General features: G+C 40.2%; 1 protein-coding gene across 7 annotated transcripts in view; it reads left to right on the top strand.

The window, feature by feature from the left end:
• Positions 1–2,403: 2,403 nt before the first annotated feature.
• Positions 2,404–20,244, top strand: part of LTO1 (LTO1 maturation factor of ABCE1) — a 32,332-nt gene continuing 14,491 nt past the window's right edge. For 2 of the 7 annotated variants that reach the window (XR_003926819.2, XR_005934085.1), the window contains exons 1-5: positions 2,404–2,536; positions 3,118–3,223; positions 6,837–6,907; positions 7,888–8,005; positions 17,911–17,983. Coding sequence is in view for 4 of the 7 variants with exons in the window: in XM_030038185.2 (XP_029894045.2) it covers positions 2,421–2,536; positions 3,118–3,223; positions 6,837–6,907; positions 7,888–8,005; positions 11,585–11,659 (486 nt within the window). In the remaining 3 variants the exon portion in view is untranslated. Of the gene's footprint in view, positions 2,537–3,117; positions 3,224–6,836; positions 6,908–7,887; positions 8,006–8,354; positions 10,972–11,584; positions 14,489–17,910; positions 17,984–18,284; positions 18,638–20,244 lie in introns of those variants that run through there. The other 5 variants (XM_030038189.2, XM_041129028.1, XR_005934084.1 and 2 more) reach the window with 4 other exon arrangements.

Genomic DNA, 20,244 nt, shown 5'->3' with positions numbered 1-20,244 from the left:
TCTCTGGTGACCCTATTTGCTGACACCTTTGGATTTGCATCTTCTACCAGCAGTACAGTGTTTCTTACTGCAACAGTATGGTTAGAGGTTGCTTCAATATTTATTCAGACGGAGGGAAGAATGCCGGGACCTAAATTACCCACACCGCTTCCTGGAGCACTTTAGTTTTCCTTGGAGGTTTCCCATCCAAGCTCTGACCAGACCTGGCTGTTTTGCTTATAAAATCCGACAAGATCACAGCTTGAAGTGGAAGAATTACTGGAAAATGCTTTCCCTACCATCAGACACCTGACTCGGTCAGGAACTTGGTGTGCAAAACCTCGAAACACCATTGCCTTTGGTTCTGTGGGAATGTAAACACCACCACCACCATTCGCGATACACCTCCCAGTTGATTATCGTTTCTCAAAGACAGTAGGACAATTGCAGTTCTTTCATTTGCAATAGTACATTTTACAGCCCTAAAAGGTTTTTAAAGGTCAGGTGTCAAAAGCCTCCTTGTGAAGTCTCAGTTAGAGGCTATGATGTGCAAATACGAGTTGTTAGAGTAGTGGGAAGGCTGTAGGGAAGGAGCATCTCCATTTACACTTTGGGGAAGTGTAAAAAGCTATAAATCCTTTATTCAGGAGCCATAGTATCGACTTCACCTCTGCTCAAAGCACTGAAACTATGTTCATGGAAAATTTGGGACCGCTCTTTCTACACTGCCAGTGTACTTTGTATATGAATGGAGAATGACACGATAAATTAAATAAATGTAGTTTCTTTCCTCAAAAATGTATGGAAGCCAACTCTTCTTTTGGGCAGCATCAGACACAGTGAAAGCAGAGATGCATTTCCCTTGGAAGCAAATGGGAGTGCGAAAAAGACATCATTAGGATTCGGAATCTGGGGTGAATTTGTGACAGTCTAGGCACACAGCAAGTTCATCAGGAACCCTGTTGGATGGGACTGACTGTTGTTGAAGGTAAGAATGCCCCTGAATAAAGCTAGTGTTTCGTAGTCTTCTTGCCAGGACATTATTATATTTTCAGCATTTTTCATCAATCCTGCGACCTGCTGAGATCAAAGGACTTGTTTTTCATTAACTTCCAAAGCAGGATTTAAATTGTAGCTTAGAGGAAACCTTCAAAGACACCTTATATTTCCACTGACACCAGTGAACGATAGGTGTTTGCTTGTGATTGTGTGGTTGTAGAGCAGGTAGGTATTCACACCTGGCAAACCTTCAGTGATTTCCTGTGAGATCCAGTGATATCTACACTTTAATTGATGCACCAAATGAGCTGGCCGACTGACTACAGTCACTCTATATAAATCAGTATAGACTGCTGTGATGGAGCATTTTTAATGCACTGTGCTGGTCCATCTGGTTAGCTAAACCTTTAGTGGTATGACTTTATTTTCACCCTAATGTACTTTTATTTTTTCTGTAGACCCATCTCTGGATTTTAAAGCTGTCTTTTCGAGTCCTCTGCCCTCCTGTGTTTGATTCAGAGGCTAACAGACCCCCTGTACCCCTGTTTGGATTGGCAGACTCCTTTGGTGTGCCCAAAGCCACATTTTCATTAAGCAGCTGGAAAACAACAGTGTAAGTTAACATTAAAATGTATGCTTATAAATAAGGATAAATGCTTTCTTTTACCAGTGTTGATCTGTAATAACAAATAAACGTTGTAACAAAGCAGTCTAGACCGGTACACTAAAGTTTGGGTTGGGTATTTACATCAAAAATATTTACATTTCGGGTATATTTTGGGTATAGACATCAAAAATACACTGCCTGAAAATCAAACGTCTCCAGACAACGCAAAACCGGCTTGTATGGGAGCCCGGGACTCGCGGGGCTGGAAACGAGCCCCCTCGTCCATAGTTGTTTTTTTGTTTTTTTGTTTTTTTTTTTCCCGGTACTACAACTCCCGATAGTTTCCTGAGAAAAAGACCAAAATTGATCCTTTCACCCCTATCGCTGCTTTTTTTTTTTTTTTTCCCGTGCCACCTCCAGCTCACGCCGCCATTCCCGGTAAGGTTTGCCCTACAGCCACGCCGGGCTCGCTGGCGGCGGGGACTCACCGGCGGGCCGGGCTCTCCCCCCAATCCCCCCCCTCCCCTCCCCGTTCCCGGTGTCCCGGCCCCGGTGCGGTTCCCGCCCCGCCGTCCCGGCGGCCCCGCCCCCCTGCCCCGCCCCGCCCCGCCCCGCCTCTCCAGCGGCGCTCTGGCGCCCCCTCGTGCGCACACGCCGCGCCGCCCGCCGGAGGCGGGGCGAGGGGCGGGGTGAGACCGAAGGAGGGCGTGGCCATTGGCTCCTCGGGCCCCGCCCCCTCGCCGCTTCAGGTCTTGGTAGACGGGGGGGGGGGGTGCGCTTGCGCACTGGTGCCCAGCCCGGTCGTGGCCCCTCCGGCTCGCCGTTCTTTCCCGGCATGCCGAGCGGGTGGGTGTGGCCGGAGCGGAGCCGCCGTCGGGCTGTGGCGGGCGCGATGGCGGCCGCGTCTGCTAGCTCGGATATGTTTGATGAGATCGTGATGGCCGAGGAGAGGTGGGCTTGGTGGGGGAGCCTTGACTAGGGCCCGGGGACCTCGGGGGGGCAGGCGGGGCCGGAGCGGGACTCCTCGCTAGCCGCGGGTAACCGTCGGCTTAGAGGGAGGGAGGGGAGCCCCGGGGCCTGGGCCTGGGCCTGGGCCTCCACAGCAGGAGCTGAAAAGAAAAAAGTGAGGGGTGAAGGGCGGGTAATGAGCCCGGGGAGGGGGCGAGGAGGGAGAAGGGCGGGGGAAATTCTGCTCTTGCTAGGCGACCCACCTGCTCGATTTCGGGTCTTCCACCATGTGGAAATTTGACCCGGAGTTGTGAGCTTGTAGTTAGCGGTGTTACTCTGGTGAAAGTACTGACCTGGATTGCAGAGTGCGTTGTTCTTGGCAGGTTGTTGTAAACTTGTTTGAAAAGATCACAGTGTTCGTAATTGCATCTTGATTTAATTCAATGTCGTGGAATTTCTAAATATGGACAGTTGTATTGCAGAGATGATACGGCAAGTTTATGTTTCTGTGAGTTGCTTGTGTGCAGCGTGAGTTTGATATGAAATGAAAATAGGTGCTAAAAATTATATTTCTGTCTTTACAGGTTTCATGGTGAGGGGTATCAGGAGGGGTATGCTGAAGGCAGTCACCTTGGAGTTGTTGAGGGAAGGAGGTATGGATCGCTCCATGGTGCCAAGATGGGGTCTGAGGTAAATGGGAAAATACTCAGAATCGCAATGTTTTTGTCATTAGAAAATTATTGTAATACAGAAACTGTTGGGCAAAGCCCGATATATTGGTAGTCTGAGGCCTGCTGTGTTATATTGCTTTGTGTGTGTCTAAGAGGGCCCGTAAAACTAGTTTAAAGGTGGTATTTTGATTTGAACAGTTGAATAGATGGTTTTGTGTTTTTTGAGCTTATTTGTTCTGTGAGATTTTGATTAATTTTTTTCTGAAAGGAAGGATAAGAAGAGACAAAAATCAAACAAGCTTGCTCAGAGAAAAAAAGATGATGGACTCTGTATTTATTTTTGTAACCCAAAATTGTGGGTAAAGGCCCCCTGTACCATCTCCTGTGGCTCAGCATTAGGGAGAAACATGGGATGTTGAGGTTGGAGAACCTGAAAGGGGCAATTCTGGGTGTCTCTGTTGCACCCTTTGTTATTTCTAATACTGGGAGAGTTTGTTGGCTGAGGCATAATTATTTTTTAGTGGATGGAGTCAGTTCTGTATATTGCCACACAACGGCATGCCTGAATCAATAAGCCTTTCTGGAAATAAAAGGACCAGAGGGTGGTGGTGAGGCACCTTGACTTGTCGCGTATGTCCAGCTCAAGTTTATCATAACGTGGAGTGTGTTCAGTGCTGTACGATGTAGTTACAGTATTTTTGGACCTGAACTGGATTTTTTCAGCTTTGATGGGAAGTTGTACTACAGAACTCATGGCAGGCCTTCTTACAAGTACAGCACCACAAATCTAAACCTGTTTGATCTGTTGAAGACCTTTAGGTAATTTGGCAATTTGCCTTTTTGATATTTTCAGGTTTCAGAAAGTTAATTACTACAGAAAGAACAGTAGCAATGCCATTAATCCATTTTGAAGTGAGAAAGGTGAACTGTCAAATTCTTAAAGCATGGTTATCATAAAATTTTGGTTTGCATTTGGGTGTGATGCAGAGATCTACAGTGAGGAAATATTTTCCTACTTATACTACAGCTATGTACTTCCAAGATGAGAATGTTAAAACAGCAGCCTACAAAGCTGGATAGTTTTATACAAGATGGTCCTAGACAGACTGTAATAGAGAAGTGGTCTAATTTACTTACACTGGGGAATCATGTTAAATGGGAGAAAGAGTGAGTCGGGTAATCTTAGGCCTGTCATCCTATTTTGTGTCTCGGGCAAAATTATGATCTTGATCTGATACTGGTCTTGCTTGATAGAGAATTAAAGTAAGACATTATAATTAAAGTGTGTCTGTTTTCAGGCACATCCCTCAGGCAGGCTTAGACACAGTATTTGCCTGGGCTCAGGCAGAAGATGGGCACTGCGGTCCTGTGGTAGAACAGTGCTGTATTGGGTTTGCATGGCAAGGTTTTGGTAGCGGGGTGGGTACAGGGGTGACTTCTGTGAGAAGCTGCTGGAAGCTTTCCCTGTGTCCGACAGAGCCAATGCCAGCTGGCTCCAAGACGGACCCGCGGCTGGCCAAGGCCGAGCCCATCAGCAACGGTGGTAGCGCCTCGGGACAACATATTGAAGAAGGGAAAAAAAAGTTGCAGCGGCACAGAAACTGCAGCCAGAGAGAGGAGTGAGAACATGCAAGAGAAACAGCCCTGCAGACCCCCAGGTCAGTGAAGAAAGAGGGGGAGGTGCTCCAGGTGCCGGAGCAGAGATTCCCCTGCAGCCTGTGGGGAAGACCATGGTGAGGCAGGCTGTCCCCCTGCAGCCCAGGGAGGTCCACGGGAGAGCAGATCTCCACCTGCAGCCCGGGGAGGACCCCACGCCAGAGCAGGGGGATGCCCGAAGGAAGCTGTGACCCCGTGGGAAGCCCACGCTGGAGCAGGCTCCTGGCAGGACCTGCGGCCCCCTGGAGAGAGGAGCCCACGCTGGAGCAGGTTTGCTGGCAGGACTTGTGACCCTGTGGGGGACCCACGCTGGAGCAGGCTGTGCCTGAAGGACTGCAGCCCGGGGAAGGGACCCACGCTGGAGCAGTTTGTGAAGAACTGCAGCCCGTGGGAAGGACCCACATTGGAAAAGTTCATGGAGGAATGTCTCCTATGGGAGGGACCCGACAGTGGAGCAGGAGAAGAGTGTGAGGAGTCCTCCCCCTGAGGAGGAAGAAGCAGCAGAGACAACGTGTGATGAACTGACTGCAATCCCCATTCCCTGTCCCTCTGTGTGGCTGGGGTGTAGGAGGTAGAGAATTTGGGAGCAAAGCTGTGCCCGGGAAGAAGGGAGGTGTGGAGGGGAAGGTGTTTTAGGATTTGGTTTTATTTCTCATTACCCTACTCTGGTTGATTGGTAATACGTCTAAGTTAATTTTCCCCAAGTCGAGTCTGTTTTGCCCATGATGGTAATTAGTGAGTGATCTCTCCCTATCCTTATCTTGACTCATGAGCCTTTTGTTGTATTTTCTCTCCCCTGTCCAGCTGAGGGTGGGAGTGGTAGAGCGGCTTTGGAGGGTACCTGGCGTCCAGCCAGGGTCAAACCACCACAGGTGCTAATTAAGCTGAGAAGTCTGTGGCCAAGTGTCATGGGGCAGTTTTGGGGCATGCAAATTAAATTTCTGTCGAAGCAAAATTAACTGGAAGCCGCACTGCAAATATGTTTGAGCACTTAATGGGATGTTCAGTCCCAAACCCATGTTTGGGCCTTAAGAAGAACCTCCACTGTGTACCTTAACAAACATAATTAATAGAAGACTGGAACTACCAAACACTCCCACTTTAATCTGAAGCGGTTTGCAGGCCCCAGGAGTTTACAAGTCCAACAATGTTTTGTAAGTTTAAATGGCAGGTGTATGTACATGCACATGTATGGACCGAAGTGGGATCAGGCTGTAATTTTGGACTTAATTTCTCAAAGTCAGCTAACTTTTGTTTCAGGTGTCTGCATTGTTTTTCTGTGAATACTAAGTCACTTTTGAAAGGGACTCCAGCTGACTTAGCCCATTCGTGCATTGAACTTACCTATATTCCTATTTCATTTGGTGTCCAAAATTGTAATGAAAAGTTCTGGCAGCAAGGTTAGCTTAGTCAGCTCCTCGTGCGTCTTTTTGATTCCGTGCTACCCTCCCAAGTTAGGCTGGTTAAATTGTTTGCGTATTAACTTCAGAAAAGTGTCGTTTTCTCATTGGTTGACTTGGTAGCTCCCTCAGTCCAGCTGGTACACCTTTTTGTAGGGCTGTACGTGGGCTGCTTAAACCGACAGTGCTGCAAAAACGAGTACTTACCAAAACATCTTAAATAGGTTGTTTTCTAACTGTCTTCCTACTACCACACTTCAATAAATTTTAGGATTCAAAGCATATAAAGTATGGCTAGTGTTTTGCTTAATTGCTTTTTATGCTGCATTTTAAATACTTTGTCCTCTGATGCTAAACAGATTCTTAAAAGAAGTTTTCTGACTCTTGTACTGTGTAACACAGATAGCCTTCATTTATCCTACCCTAATTTACTGAACTTTCCAGCGTAGAAACATATTTGTATATCCAGTGATTTGTTTCCTGAAGAATGGGATACAATGTAGTGCTTTATTTTTGTTTGACTATATATGCTACATGTATTTTTTTTGCCCTCATCACATTCTTACTAATTCACAGATTGGCTGCTACCTTGGGTTTGCGCTGACCTGGCAGTGTCTGCTCCAGAAATGCACAGATGAAAAGAACAGGTAAGGTTAAAAAAAAGTTACTGATTCTTTAATACTGTTTCAAATTATGGTGTCCAGTTTTGCCTCTTCCCCAATACAAAAGAAATACTGAAAAACAGAAGAAAGGTGAGCAGAGGGTCACTAGGGTGGTATCATATGCTGGACCATGTAATACTGAAAAGAGGATAAGGGAACTTGGTTTTTTCAGCCTGGAGGAGAAAAGACAAGGGAGATACGTAGTCGTACCACATAAGGGGAAGTTCTAGATAAGGTGGAGACAGTGAAAGGACAATAGGCAACTTTCACAGTTTGAAACAAGGTAAGTTCTAATGGGGCATAAGGAGAATGTCCTTTCCAGTGCAAGCAGCTAAGTGCTGGGGTGAGTTGTCCAGAGAGACTGTAGAAGCTCCATCTTTGTAGATTTTCAAAATCTGGCTGGAGATGGCCCTGAGCAACCTTGTCTAGCTTTGAAGTTAGTCCAGCTTCTGCAGAAGGTGGACTAGATGACCTCCAGCTGTCCCTTCCAACCTACATTTTTTTATGACTTTCATTCTTTTCTCCATCATTTTTTTTCTGTCCAGTTTTCATTAATTTATCTGACAGAATTGCCACCATCCTGTCAGCCATTTTGATATGTGTTCTGGTGAGCTTTTTTTATTGCATTTCTTTATTTCGCTCAGTCATCTAATCAATATTTCTGAAGATTCTTGATTATTTCTCAACTTTTGGCAGGTAAGTTAAAAGCGAAATCTTTGTCAGTTGTGCTACAGCTTGATTTCCGATTATGGCTTTTAAATACGTATCAAAGCACTCTTAGTGAGCTAAATGGGCGAAGTTGAATTCAGGAAGGATGGAGGGCTGGGTTCTACACTCTGAATTATTATATATAAGTATTGGTATAATTTTCATATTGGTGGATTAAAAAAACTTCTGTAGTAGGCTCATTGGTGGTTCTGTTTTGATTTGATTTTTTTTGTTTTGTTTTGGTTTTTTTTGGGTAGCAAAAAGAGAAGGGCTCTGGATTCATTAATAGGGATGATTCAGAAATTCCCATATGAAGACCCTACTTACGATAAGCTGCAAGAAGATCTGGAAAAAATCAGAGGAAAATTTAAACAGGTTTGTAGGATTGAGTTGTTATTGTAGCACAAAATGGTATTAATTTCTGAAAATATTTAGTCTCTTAACTTGCTCAAAAATACAGTATTTGTGCAGGGCAATTACTGTTCTCCTCTTGCAATCATAGTAAAAATACTTGAAGTGAATTAAGTGAAGATACTTGATAGTTGAAAATTCCCCAACTGATAGCAAATGCAAAATAAAAGTATTCTTTAAATGAAAATTGAAAGTATTACTTGACAAAGAATTACAAGTGGGACCAGAAGAGAAATGGAGGAAATGGGAGTTTTGTTGAACATTCTTCTTGGAAAATAGATGCTTTGAAACACTTTTGTGTATTCTTTTTTAGGTTTGTTCAATGCTAAATATTCAGTCTGATTTTAGAATCGGTACTGAAAGATCTTCACTAACATTTTGAATATAACAGATGAAGATAAACATGGATGACCAAAGAAGAAACATTAAGAGAACAGATAACTGGAAAAGTGTTTATCTACTCTTACTTTAAACAAAATCAAAATAGTGAAGAGGTGCTAAATATTAAAGGGGAAAGGGAGAGCCATTGAATTGCAGTAGGACTTCTCATATGTCATTTAACATTTATTATCTCCAGGTTTTATTCAGAATCGCTGAAACAGTTTACAGTGTGTAAACCTGTTAAATAGATATATTTGCTTTAATTCCTCACTAGCCTTGCACTGATAGATTAATTCCTCAAAAGGAAAACACGCATTTGCAAAGTTTCCTTATTTAAAGGGTGTATGTTACTTAAAAATCTGTGTATGCAGATCATTCAGTTTACACAATGTGTAGATATTGTAGGTGAAGTAAAATATAATCAATTGCCTGCAGACTTTGTAGTAAGAAGCATTTTTGTGCATAAATAGTAGAATGACAAATGAAGTCAGAATGTGAAGGAGAAGGATTAAGATACCTGCTCATAAAGTAGCTGCAGCTCAGAACATGAAATTTGCACTTTCTGTGAGTTCTGCAGACTGATGCAGTGTGGGGAAAAAAACCCCACCAAACCCCCAAAACCCAAACCCCAAAAGCTAGCAATTTAAGGGATCAATGAGAGAAACGTGACTACTAGAGGAGTTGTGATACTGATACTAGTATTTACTAGTACCTTTTATTGAGGAATCGCTTTTTATTTTCCAGTCTTGAAAATATACTCTTTAGTCTTATTCAAAAAAAATGGATGCTGTCAGCTAAAAGTGTTCAACTATATTAGTTTAAGAGAAATACATAGAGTCAATTATTTTACCTGAAAAATGTTTTAGGTTGGGCTGCTAAATCTCTTTGCATACCATTTGCAATACAGTTATATAATGAATATATGCTTTCATCAGTTGTAAAGTATGCATGTCTGGCTAAGTCTACATGGCATAGTGTAGCTTCATAAAAACAGATTTGACTACTGTGGGTATCAGAAGCTGTACGCAGGGTAAACTATCTCAGGTGAAGGACATGTTTTGATACGGCCATATCCTTGAACAGCACTGCTTTGTGCTGTCTAGACCATGTGCCTATGTATCAATTTATTTCAAAATAATCTTTTACTTTTTGTCTGTTTCCTGAGTATGCAAGTATGCCAGTGGCAAAGGCTTTTCTTAATAACTGGTTGCTGGTGTACGTTTTTGTTTGTTTAATTGTCTTACATGTGTAAGTGTTCAAACAGCTTTGATACATATAGTGAGTGTCAGGGCCATCTAGTGGAGGAGGTCGTTGTATTGTGTAAGAAATAGATTATAAGAGTTCACAAATATTTATATAGGTAGAAGTTGTTAAAATAGAGAGTACAGAATGTATGTACACCAGATACGGCCCTTCTAATTATGTGGTGAATTTCTTTGAAAGAAAGTAAAATTGAGGTAGGATTCATTTGTAGCTTGTTTCCTCATTAGAGACCTTGGAAGGGACTTGACAGCATTGATGGTCTCTTCATTTAGTGCAGTTTGAGTACAGCTAGCTTTTGACTGTAACATAGCTAAACCACTGGGAACCAGAACAAGCACCAAACTGCAAGTACCTGAAAATAGAAGCAAAATAAAATAGCATGCCCTGTAATCTCAGTAAGTAGGTAGGCACAAACTAAAAAGATCACATACTAGAGAAAAGAAAGCTAATTGGAGTTTATAATCACTTCAGAGAAATTCAAATTTGAAAAAATTGTCTCTGCATCCACAAACCAGTTTATTTTTGCTAATCAAAGTATTTTACCTGTTTACTTCAAATTAGTGAAAGGTACTAGATACTCATCTGTGATTAACTTTGACTGAAAATATCTTTTGTTGAAATCCATTAATTATGCTTTAAATAAACTCCCCCTGGATCTTGGTCTAAAAAAGGCAGTTTTGTTGTTCTTCTGAACGATAGTACAAAAAGAAGTAAACGCTGGAAGTCTAAGTATTCATGTTTTAAAATGCAGCCTTTTTTGGAATCTTTGTACATGGTTTACAAAAACGTATGTAAAAGCAAGGGAAGGGACGTGAGAGCTCAGACAATCTGTGAAGCATTTGATTCATAGAAGTGTATGATATATAAGTTATATGCAAAGTGCTATTCTAGAGGTTGTATCAAAACCAAAATTATTTTTTGTTCGACTAAGGGGAGAAAGGATCTTTGCAGATCAAGTGGTCAGTGACTTATTTTGAAAATTGGTTTGGTGGCTAATTTTCTTGTATTGCTTTAATTTTATTTATAACAAATTTATATTTATATAATAATTTAATCTAATAATATGTATATACACATATTTAACTATAAAGATTGTAGCAACCAGGATTTCAAACTGGGATATGCCAGGTTTAGGGTTGCCTGTTAGGTCTTTAATTGAGCTCCAAATGCGTGTACATACTGATGGAGTCTCTTATTCCACAAGTCTGTATTTTTCTGAATATCTTCTGTTTCATGTCTTGTATGGGCCTGATGGTGTTTATTAAATGAGGTATGGTTAAAAATTCTGTTGGATATGTAGTCGTATACTTTCTTCGGTGCCAATTTTTTAAACTGTTTTCTGCAACAGAGCTGTGGGTTTTTCTGTGATGTTTGGGGCTATAACAGTGCAGTCTTCACAGCATACTGTAGCAGTATTTTTATACCTTTATTTACAGCTAAGGAGTTAAAGCCCAGGTTACATCAAGAATAGTGATTTGCTTTAACCGATGTGAGATGTCTAATGTGACTCGTTCCAAATAATTTTGCATTTTGAGTACTTAAATACTTCAGAATGTGCCAACATAAAGAGTGGCTGAGTACCTAGTTTTTTTTCACGTTTGTATTTTTGCCTGTTTCTCAGATCAGTCACCTAGAAAATGAGGAACATTACAGTTAGCAAACACCTGTGAAAGGTGTGTGCTTAAGCCAAGTAGAATGCTACTGGGAAAAAAAATCCATCAAAATTTTGAAAACCAGTATTCAGTTTTGTGAGATGTAAGCGTATGGTTTCTTTTCTTTTGACACCTTTCATATTACATTAACATCTTCCTAAAATCTGTAACAAATGAAAAAACATTCTTATAAATGGCTTCGTTAGTTTCACGCCCTGCTTACTTATCCCGTGTCTTGAATGGTCAGGACTCTGGTGGAAGCAAGTGTTACGCTGTAGTTAAAGACCCTGTCAGAAGATCTGTGCACAGAGAGGCTGAATAAAGCTTCTGTGGACCACGGTCATTTAGACATTCCCTGGTTTGAATGCTTGACTGTGCAACTTAAGTATTGCTTTAAAGACTGGGTGGAAAAGAGATGGAAAAAAATGCAGTCTTGTAGATTATAATACTGGTTGTTAATAAAGTAGGACATAGAGATTGTGGCTTTGTGCTATATCGCCAAACAGGTTTGAAATTTTGCAGAAGTACTTGATCTGTTAAGAACAGTTAAGATGGAAAATTTCTGCTAGAATTATTGAAGTTGCTAAGACTTAAATGTATCTCTGTATTCACCACCTGCAGTTATTGCTCAGTCGTTAGGGAGGAGTGTTTGAAACATTTAATTTACAAATTTCTGACTTGCCCGGGCTGCGTTCTAGCTTGTTTTGTTTCTTCATGATCATCTCTCAGCTGAAACTGTGGAATACAGAATTTTATTAAAAGATGGATACAAAGGTAGTTACTGCTAGTGTACTGAAGTCATTGCAGTCCAGAAGACTTGTAATTTTTCTTTCTGCAATATGTGATGGTACAAGAAATAGTGTTGAGGCATCAGCCGAGAAAGGTAAACTCTGACTACAGTGAATTCATTCCCTGCAGAATTGCATGCTGATTCAATGCTGTCTTAGAGCCATGGGATCATCAGCTGCTAATACCAAATCAGCCATCACTAGAACATGTAAACCTGACTTAGCAGGTTATCTGCGTCATTGTATTACATCAGTACAGTAAAAAAAAAAAGGGAGATGGAGTTTGTTAAAGCTTCCTAGTAAAATTAATGAATAAAACACTTGTTCTATCTTCATTAAGCAGCATACTTTCTTTCCATTTGTTGTAAACTGTAATGTGAAGGGGATCAATTTCAGCTTTGAATGAACATCTGTAATCAACAGAAATGGGTGAAATAAATCAGAAAAAAATCTGGGTATGCAATTGTTCACTTAAAAATCAACCCTGTAGGAGTAGTCTGGCTCATTCAAGTCCTATTATGTTTTTCAGAAACAAGGTTATGATAATTTACATGTGGATGTGTAAGGAAAGTCTGGCTTCCCAGTTTGGCATGCTTTGTTTGGTTATGTGACTTTTTGATCCGATTGCTATTGGGGTATGAAATATATAAGCAATAGTGTGTCCTAGTACGCACATAGAACCCATGCAACTCATTTTGCTAGCTTTGTGGCTATATGCAATTTAGAGGAAGAAAAATGAAGACTGGTTCAAACACTCTGGTTTTGTAGGATCATTTTTGGTGAGTAAAGTACACATTTTGGTCTGTATCTTTAGGATTTCTAGAAAGGTAGCACATTTTTATTGATTATTTTTAAATAGATTACGTTGAGATAAAATTAGGAGTTTAAATTTTTCAGTAGATCAGTTCCAAAGTTTATAAATATATAGGTTTTGTTTTTTGAAGAGATGCAAAAGAGAGTTTGAGCTCTGTGACATATTTATGAATGCTTATTTACACTTTGGCTGTAAATACAACTTCCTGTAGTGGAACAAAGGGAGATCCGTCTGTCAAAAGTCTGCCTGCACCCTAAAATTCCACAGTGCTTTAGAGTAAGAACTGGTACCCTTTTAAGATATGTGACTTACCCCACAGAAAGGGATCAAATAATCTGAATTTTCAAGGTTCTGTTGACATCTTTTTGTTCTGCATGCGTCTGCGTCCCTTTTTGAGTACTTTTTGAATGTAAAGTTTTAATACCTGTCTCCACATTAAGGTATTACAAGAAAAGAGCATTAAAAATGGAATCTTGTATTTATAAAAATCATGCAACTACAGGCCGGGTTCTAATATTTATTTATTTACTCACAAGCAGCCAAAGCTGTATATTTTGATAAAGCCTTCTGTTTCAAGATGTGATTTAATAATCTTAGATTCTTTTCTAGTTTTATTCTCAAATAAAAGTGGGTGCCTTCTCCCTGGGTGGCTTGTTTGAACATTTGTGGGTTCTTTTATAATGTCCTGTAATTACTTGGCAGTGTTGCGTGCTTGAAAGGGAATGCCGATGACATTAATGAATGTCATTTTCTGGAGATAAAGGTGTGGGCAAGCAAGATAAGGATAAGACTCCTTGTCAGTGTAATTGCTTTCTTAAACAATTTCTGCAATGATAGCAGCATGAAGCACTACACATTTTTGACAAAGTACTGGTGTTTATGTGCCTAGTGATCTTAAGGATGTTTGAAATCTGCTGGAATATTAGAATTATCTGAAGTCCTTCTGGACTAGAATCTTTATTTCTGATAGGAGTTTGTTCAGGGCACTCCAACAAAGCTGGATCAGGCAGATAGAGCAATGTGTATGTGATAATATATCTCATCCTGATCTTCTTGAAGAGAAAGGCTTTGGTTTGAAACAAAAGGTTTAATATTTCTGTTAATGTTATAATTCTTTATATTCTTGGTGCTACTCAGTATGAATGTTAGTGCCTTCTGAATACTGTCCTTTGCAACTTCTTATGGCAATGGGTTCTGGTGTAATTACAGTCTAAAACTTCAGCTTTCATAGTTTGGCAAGTAACCATGAAGGTTCTCATTTTACTGTCTGCCACAGTTGTTTTTTCAATGGATAAAGTTATGACAGTACACATTACCACAGAAATGTATGTATCACCAGAGAAAATGGAGATTTGGGAGATGTGAAATGAGTTCTGTGGCAAGTTTCCAGTTGCAAGTTTTGGTGTCTAGGATTGACATATAAAGGCCAACTAGAGCAATCTGGTACCGAAGCGCTTCAGTGTGTCCCAGTGTTTGGAATTGCAGAATCATCTCAGACTCTGTTGACATTAAAAATAATAATAAAAAAACTTTGTGCACTGTTTTGAAAGCAGTCTTCTAAGTATATAACTCCATGCACTCAGACTTGAAAATAATGGTTTCCTTAGCAGAGACAAGAAGAGATCTGGGAGCTCTTGGATTCTTTGGGATTGTCCAGACTACACTGTGCAATGGGGTGGTATGTGGGCTAAACTTAAAGCCAGCTTAATGCAGCAGAAAGAGTACCCCTATGTTAGAACAAAGCACTGATATAGCTGATGTACAGTGCTGTTAAATACCCAAATAAGCTCTGTTTTAACACTGCTTATACAGTTAGTTCATTTGTAGCTAACTTGAATATCTCTTTGGCATCACACTGCATATGCCTGCCTTAATCACAGGAGTGTTTATTCCTAAGTGTAATAATTACATTCTTGCAGCATTTTTCATCTGATGGAGCTGTATGTATGTTCAGGAGTTGCAGAAGTACTTAAAGAGTCTTAGGATGAAAATATGCAGAAGGAAACATGGTCACTAAGCTTTTCTGAAATATAGCCAGCATAGGAGACTTTGGAGATCTTTATTAACTTAAAGTAGTACCCATTCAGCCTCATGAAACATACGAAAGGTAAAAAAATCAGCCATTTGATTCTGAAGTGGCTTGCTATACAATGTTTTTAATTGTTCTGTCATATTTCATATACATATGTAATTGACCAATAATACGGCATTCTGTGTACCTGTTTTTGGCATGGCAAAATTGCCTACAGAAGATTTCTGAATAGGTATAAGAAATAGCATATAGCTTTTGTCCTGAAAAATTAGAAAGCTTGATTGTAGTTGTTCAGAATTTGTATGGATGGCATCTGAAATAGTGGCATACTGACTGAAAATTTAACTGATATTTATTTATAATAAAATTACGGAGTTTATTTTAGCAAAATGTTTAGGCAGAAAGAAGGTTGATTATTCAGTCTCTGCATCCCAACTCCATACTAGACAGGATCAACATCAGTATTTGTCACTGTCTTTCATTTTTGATTGTTTAGCAGTATATTTTGCTGCTTTATCTCAATGTAATAGTAATTACAATTTTTAATCTTTAGCATCTTCAGGATTCTGGGGAATAATCAACACCGCATGGAATCTTTCTTGGTAGTAGGAACTGTGAGTCAGCAACCCTTTAATTTTTTTAGTTGCAGCTATTGTTCCAGCAGCAAGCTTTACTGCTATTGTCCACTGTTTGTCCAGCTCACGTTTACTGGACTGTGGGAACGGATTAGGGTTTCATGGCTTTTTTTTCCTTCTTGCATAAACTCTTGATCAAAGACATTCCTTGGATGACAAAACACTGTATACTGTGTCACACAGTCCTGACCAGACTGCACGAACAGTAGTTTAAAAACACATGCCTACATTGTTCTCTAAACTGGCTTTTTTTTTTTTGCAATGTATGTGCAGACATTGAATTTTTGAGACCCCATTTACCTCCTTTAAAAAACACACATACAGAAGTTATTGTTAATAAATATTTGACAGTTTCTGAAATAAAAGTAAAAAAAAAAATGGCTATTTGAAATTAAGAATCGATATAATAGTATGTCACTTAAGCAGAGCTAGAGGTTATGTCTGCAGTGTATCTCCTTCTTGAGGAGACCTTGCGGTTAGTCAAGTGCACTGTAAACCTAAAACCACATGGACTTATGGCATCATTTTATGTGTCATATCCAGAACACCTGAGTAAGGTGGAGAATGATTTGAGCACAACTTGGGAATTCATAACCTTGCTTCACTATAGGTACGTTGTTAGAACCACATGTTGAGAATCTGGCTCATTATAGTTGTATGTCTTGCTGTCCTTTTAAGCTCTCTTATGCAATAAGATGAGGACAAACTTCACAAAAATCCAGTAGCATCATTATTTCTTAAACTAAGGAGAAAGAAACAAATTGTGTTAGAGAAAAACATGGAGAGACTTTTTCAAGGAGCTTTGACTTGTGATTTGTCTGAAATTCTCCTTCAGCAGAAGCATGGGAGAAGTGGAAAGAGATCCTGAAGACACCTTAAGCAGGTTTACAGGAGATTTAAAAACATGGAGGGTTATATTTAGGTGATTGGAAAGTTGTCTGAGGATGAGAGAACAGTTGTGTTTCCACAAACGTGAGGCTTTGCATATACTTGTTTGACTCTGCAGCACTGTTGAGCACCATCATGCAGAAGTGAAGGCAGATGAACTCTTTCACTTACATTAGAAAGATACTGTCCATAAGGGAGGAACCTCTCTGGACCTTTGCAGTCCAAGGGTCTCCAAGAAAAGAGAAACCTGGATTAATACGTGGCCAATAGATGTATTGTCTAAAAAGAACAAAGTGGTCATAGTGAATGCAACAGCTACAGAAATACTGAGTCAAAAATGTGAAATAAATGTATTATGTTTTTAAGAAATAATATTGACTGTTGAGTAAATAATTGCTGATGCCTTCTGGAAGTCTTGGAAGATGTTATGTCGGTGCATATAGAAAGAAAATAGCTGTATTTAACAGTATATGTTTGCTGAAGATCTGGTCTTCGTGTTTAAAGTAGCCAGCAACCAAATACAAGGAGCTACGGCCTGCAGGTGTTCAAGGGGTAAAAAAGCTGTTCAAAAATAATACCCTGTATTCAAACAATCTGTAGTGATAAAATCTAATAAAAGGAGAAATAAAACATCAAAAAGCTCAATTGTCCGTTTCAGACAGTTTGCCATCAGAGTAGTGACTTAGGACACTAGGTCACTCGTTTGGTGCTGGCTCAGGTGAGTTGTTGTAATGCTCTAGTGGTGGTTTAGTGGTCCTCGTTAAGTGATTTGCCCATCTCAGCCCAGCTCCTTGAAGACTGGTGCTAATGTTACAGATAACATCCTTATGGTGTTAGCTGTCATAGGAGACCAAGTGTTTGTTGGAATATAGCTTGAGGATGGAGTAAGACAAGCATCACAGGGCAGTCAGGTGGGATGGATGAAATAACAAAACCACACCACTCAGCAACATACAATCTAAAATTTACTTACTTAGCAGGTTGGGAATGGTGAGTGGATAGCAATTTCCATTCTGTGATGCACATGCTACATGCATGAATCAAAGCCCTAGACCTTCACCACATGGACCCAGGAGAAAAGGACTCCTGCTCCAACAAGTAGACATGTCAGGTCCTGGCTGGGAGCTTGGCCTGTGCATGTAGCGATTCCTCCTTTGGTTCAGCTTTCTTGATGGTATTAAGATATCTGTACCTGGAGCTCTCTCCAACCCTGAGGGGTTACCCTCTTAACCAGTTATTGCTTTATATATGTCAGCACAAGCAGTCCCAGGCCATTCTTTCTGACTTTTTCCATATCTAAGGCCAGTTACTGGTGGGGAGGAGGTTCCTCTGGTCACCCACCCGGAATGTGTTACTACCTGTGAATTTAGCAACAGTTGCCTAACAAAGTTCTTATTTTGCTTCTTTGTTTTCCAGTTCATGGCAGATTAGTCAGAGCTGAGCAGATGTAGTCAAGGTGTCTTTTGACTGGGCAGTCTTTGGCTTTCAGGTAGGCTTCACCCCTTGACAGACATGTTAGCAGGGAAGATTGTACTGTGACTGTCCATTAGCATATATTTTGAATATGATGGGAAAATAATTTCCTACTGCAGTCTTCAAGTGAGTGGCGAGACTGGTATTCTGGTTTTGAGATGTATCGCTATGTGGTTTTTTTATCTGAAATAAACACCAATTGTTTTATTCTTCAAGGATATTATCATAAATAAGAAAAGTAACATAAGCCATAATTAAAATGAGAAGCGAGATGAAATCCACGCAGGTGGATATTTTATTATTTTTTTTTCCTTCAGTATAAGAGGGAAGACCTCTAGCAGCCACTAAACACAGCCTCCTGTGTCCAGAGAGGCAACCTGAACAAGTAAAAAGCTGCTGTGGCATTGGTCTGTATATGGTAGTCACTGCTCCCTAAAAGCTTGGGGCTATTCTGTGAAGGAATTGATGCTCTGAAGACCACATTAAAACCAGCTTCAGGAGTTCAGCAGAAGTGGTGGTGGGTACCCCGGGAGCAGGTCTGTTGCCCACATGCTGCAGGCAGGTAGTGCCCCTGTATCAGCAGGGCCCATGCAGGGTGAAGATGCTGCCCGTGTGCCTTAATCCCGATTTGCCGGGAGCACAGTCTTTCTGCCAGTAGTTCCCTCTTCAGGTAAGAGCCCTCAGGAAAATGATGGCTGTGGATACTTGGTGACTTCCCTGAAATACGAGACTTTTTAGTACATAGTCTTCACACAGGCGAAAAGTAGGACAGAACTAAGTAGGGCTCTGCAGATGCTAATAGGATCATCAAGAAACTATTTCCATTTTCCCTCTTAAATGCCTATCAAGTTAAAGCAACAAAAGGGTAACTTCTGCCTTGCTCCTAAATTTGTACTCCTTGACCCTAAAGAACAAAATCAGAAGTCTGCTAAGTCTCACATTATCAGTGCAATCCAGTTGACTAATTTACAATCCCTTTCTCATCATTTGATTGGAATATTGTGTGGAACTCAGTCAAAAGCCAGATGGGAATCTATGTTTGCCATGCCAATGCAATTACTATTATCAATTATATTTGTGGGATCGTAAAAATACCATGTTTGAAGAGATACATTTCCCATAAAATTATGCTGGCAGGAATTCATTAAAATGCCATCATTTATAGCTTTACTGCCTTTGTCCCATTGTAGCTTTTCAATGATGTTGCCAGGAATCTTTATTAGGGTATCTAGCCCACATGCCTGGGTCATTCCTATGACTCCTTTGAAATAATAGCTCCAAGCTTTACTTTCTCTTCTATCTTCTGGAATCTTCTATCACTTAAAATGCCAGATATGCTTGAATGTAAGTAAGTGGATTCCGAGTTTTTACATTTAACAGATCTTGTTTATTCTTTAATAAAGAATATGTGAATTTAAGTGTTCATAAAAGGTCCAAGCTTGTCAACCAGTCTGAATTCAGCAATGGAATTGAGGTTTTTTGGAGGTCTTTTGGGGGTTTTTCTGTGTACACATCTCAATCCAATGTAAGAAAATACAGTATTTTTCCCTTTAATAAGCTACAGCATAGCCTAGCTGAACATGCATATTTTTTGCAGCCTATAGTAAATTGTTTTTCTTGCTACATTCTTGTCTTTCTGCCCTTTGCAATGTGAGTAATACTGGCATAGTTCACCCAACTTTCAAATTTAGTAGTCTGCATTTAGAGATGATGTTTGAGAGAAGGAAAATGTAAATAACAGAGCTGACTATGTGGGCTTAAACCTACTTAAGTCACAGAACACTTCAGTCAGTTTAATAGAGTTTATAAAACAGATAGGAAAGGCAAAACCTACTTAACATGTTCAACAAAATGCAGGTTTAAATTTCTCACTGAATCATTTTTATTTTTTTTATCGGCAAAAAGGTTTTTGTCCCAAATCAAGATTTTGTAAGTATGTCTTCACTCAATTTTCAAACATTTAAAATCAGAGGGGTTAGCCATCAGTGATACAAATGTGAGCCTTTGGGTTTTTTTCCTATTTTTTCTTTAAAGTATGCTGAAATTTTGCAAAAAACTGATAAAAGATGCATGTGGAAAAAATGAGTCATTTTTGACTGAGTCCAATTTAAACTTGGGTTTAATCTGTATTTAAAGTCACTGTGAATATAGTTCAGATCTTCTTTCACTGCTATACAAATCTTCCCCGGTGGCCTACCAGTGTAACTTAACCATATTGAGGAGCTACCCATTTTGAATGGAAAAAATTACAGATTATGCTATGTACTGGTATTACTT

Source organism: Aquila chrysaetos, chromosome 16 (assembly GCF_900496995.4).
Source record: "Aquila chrysaetos chrysaetos chromosome 16, bAquChr1.4, whole genome shotgun sequence".
Taxonomy (NCBI): domain Eukaryota; kingdom Metazoa; phylum Chordata; class Aves; order Accipitriformes; family Accipitridae; genus Aquila; species Aquila chrysaetos.
Note: the sequence above shows the minus strand (reverse complement) of the source record. Positions and strands in the feature narration are given on the sequence as shown.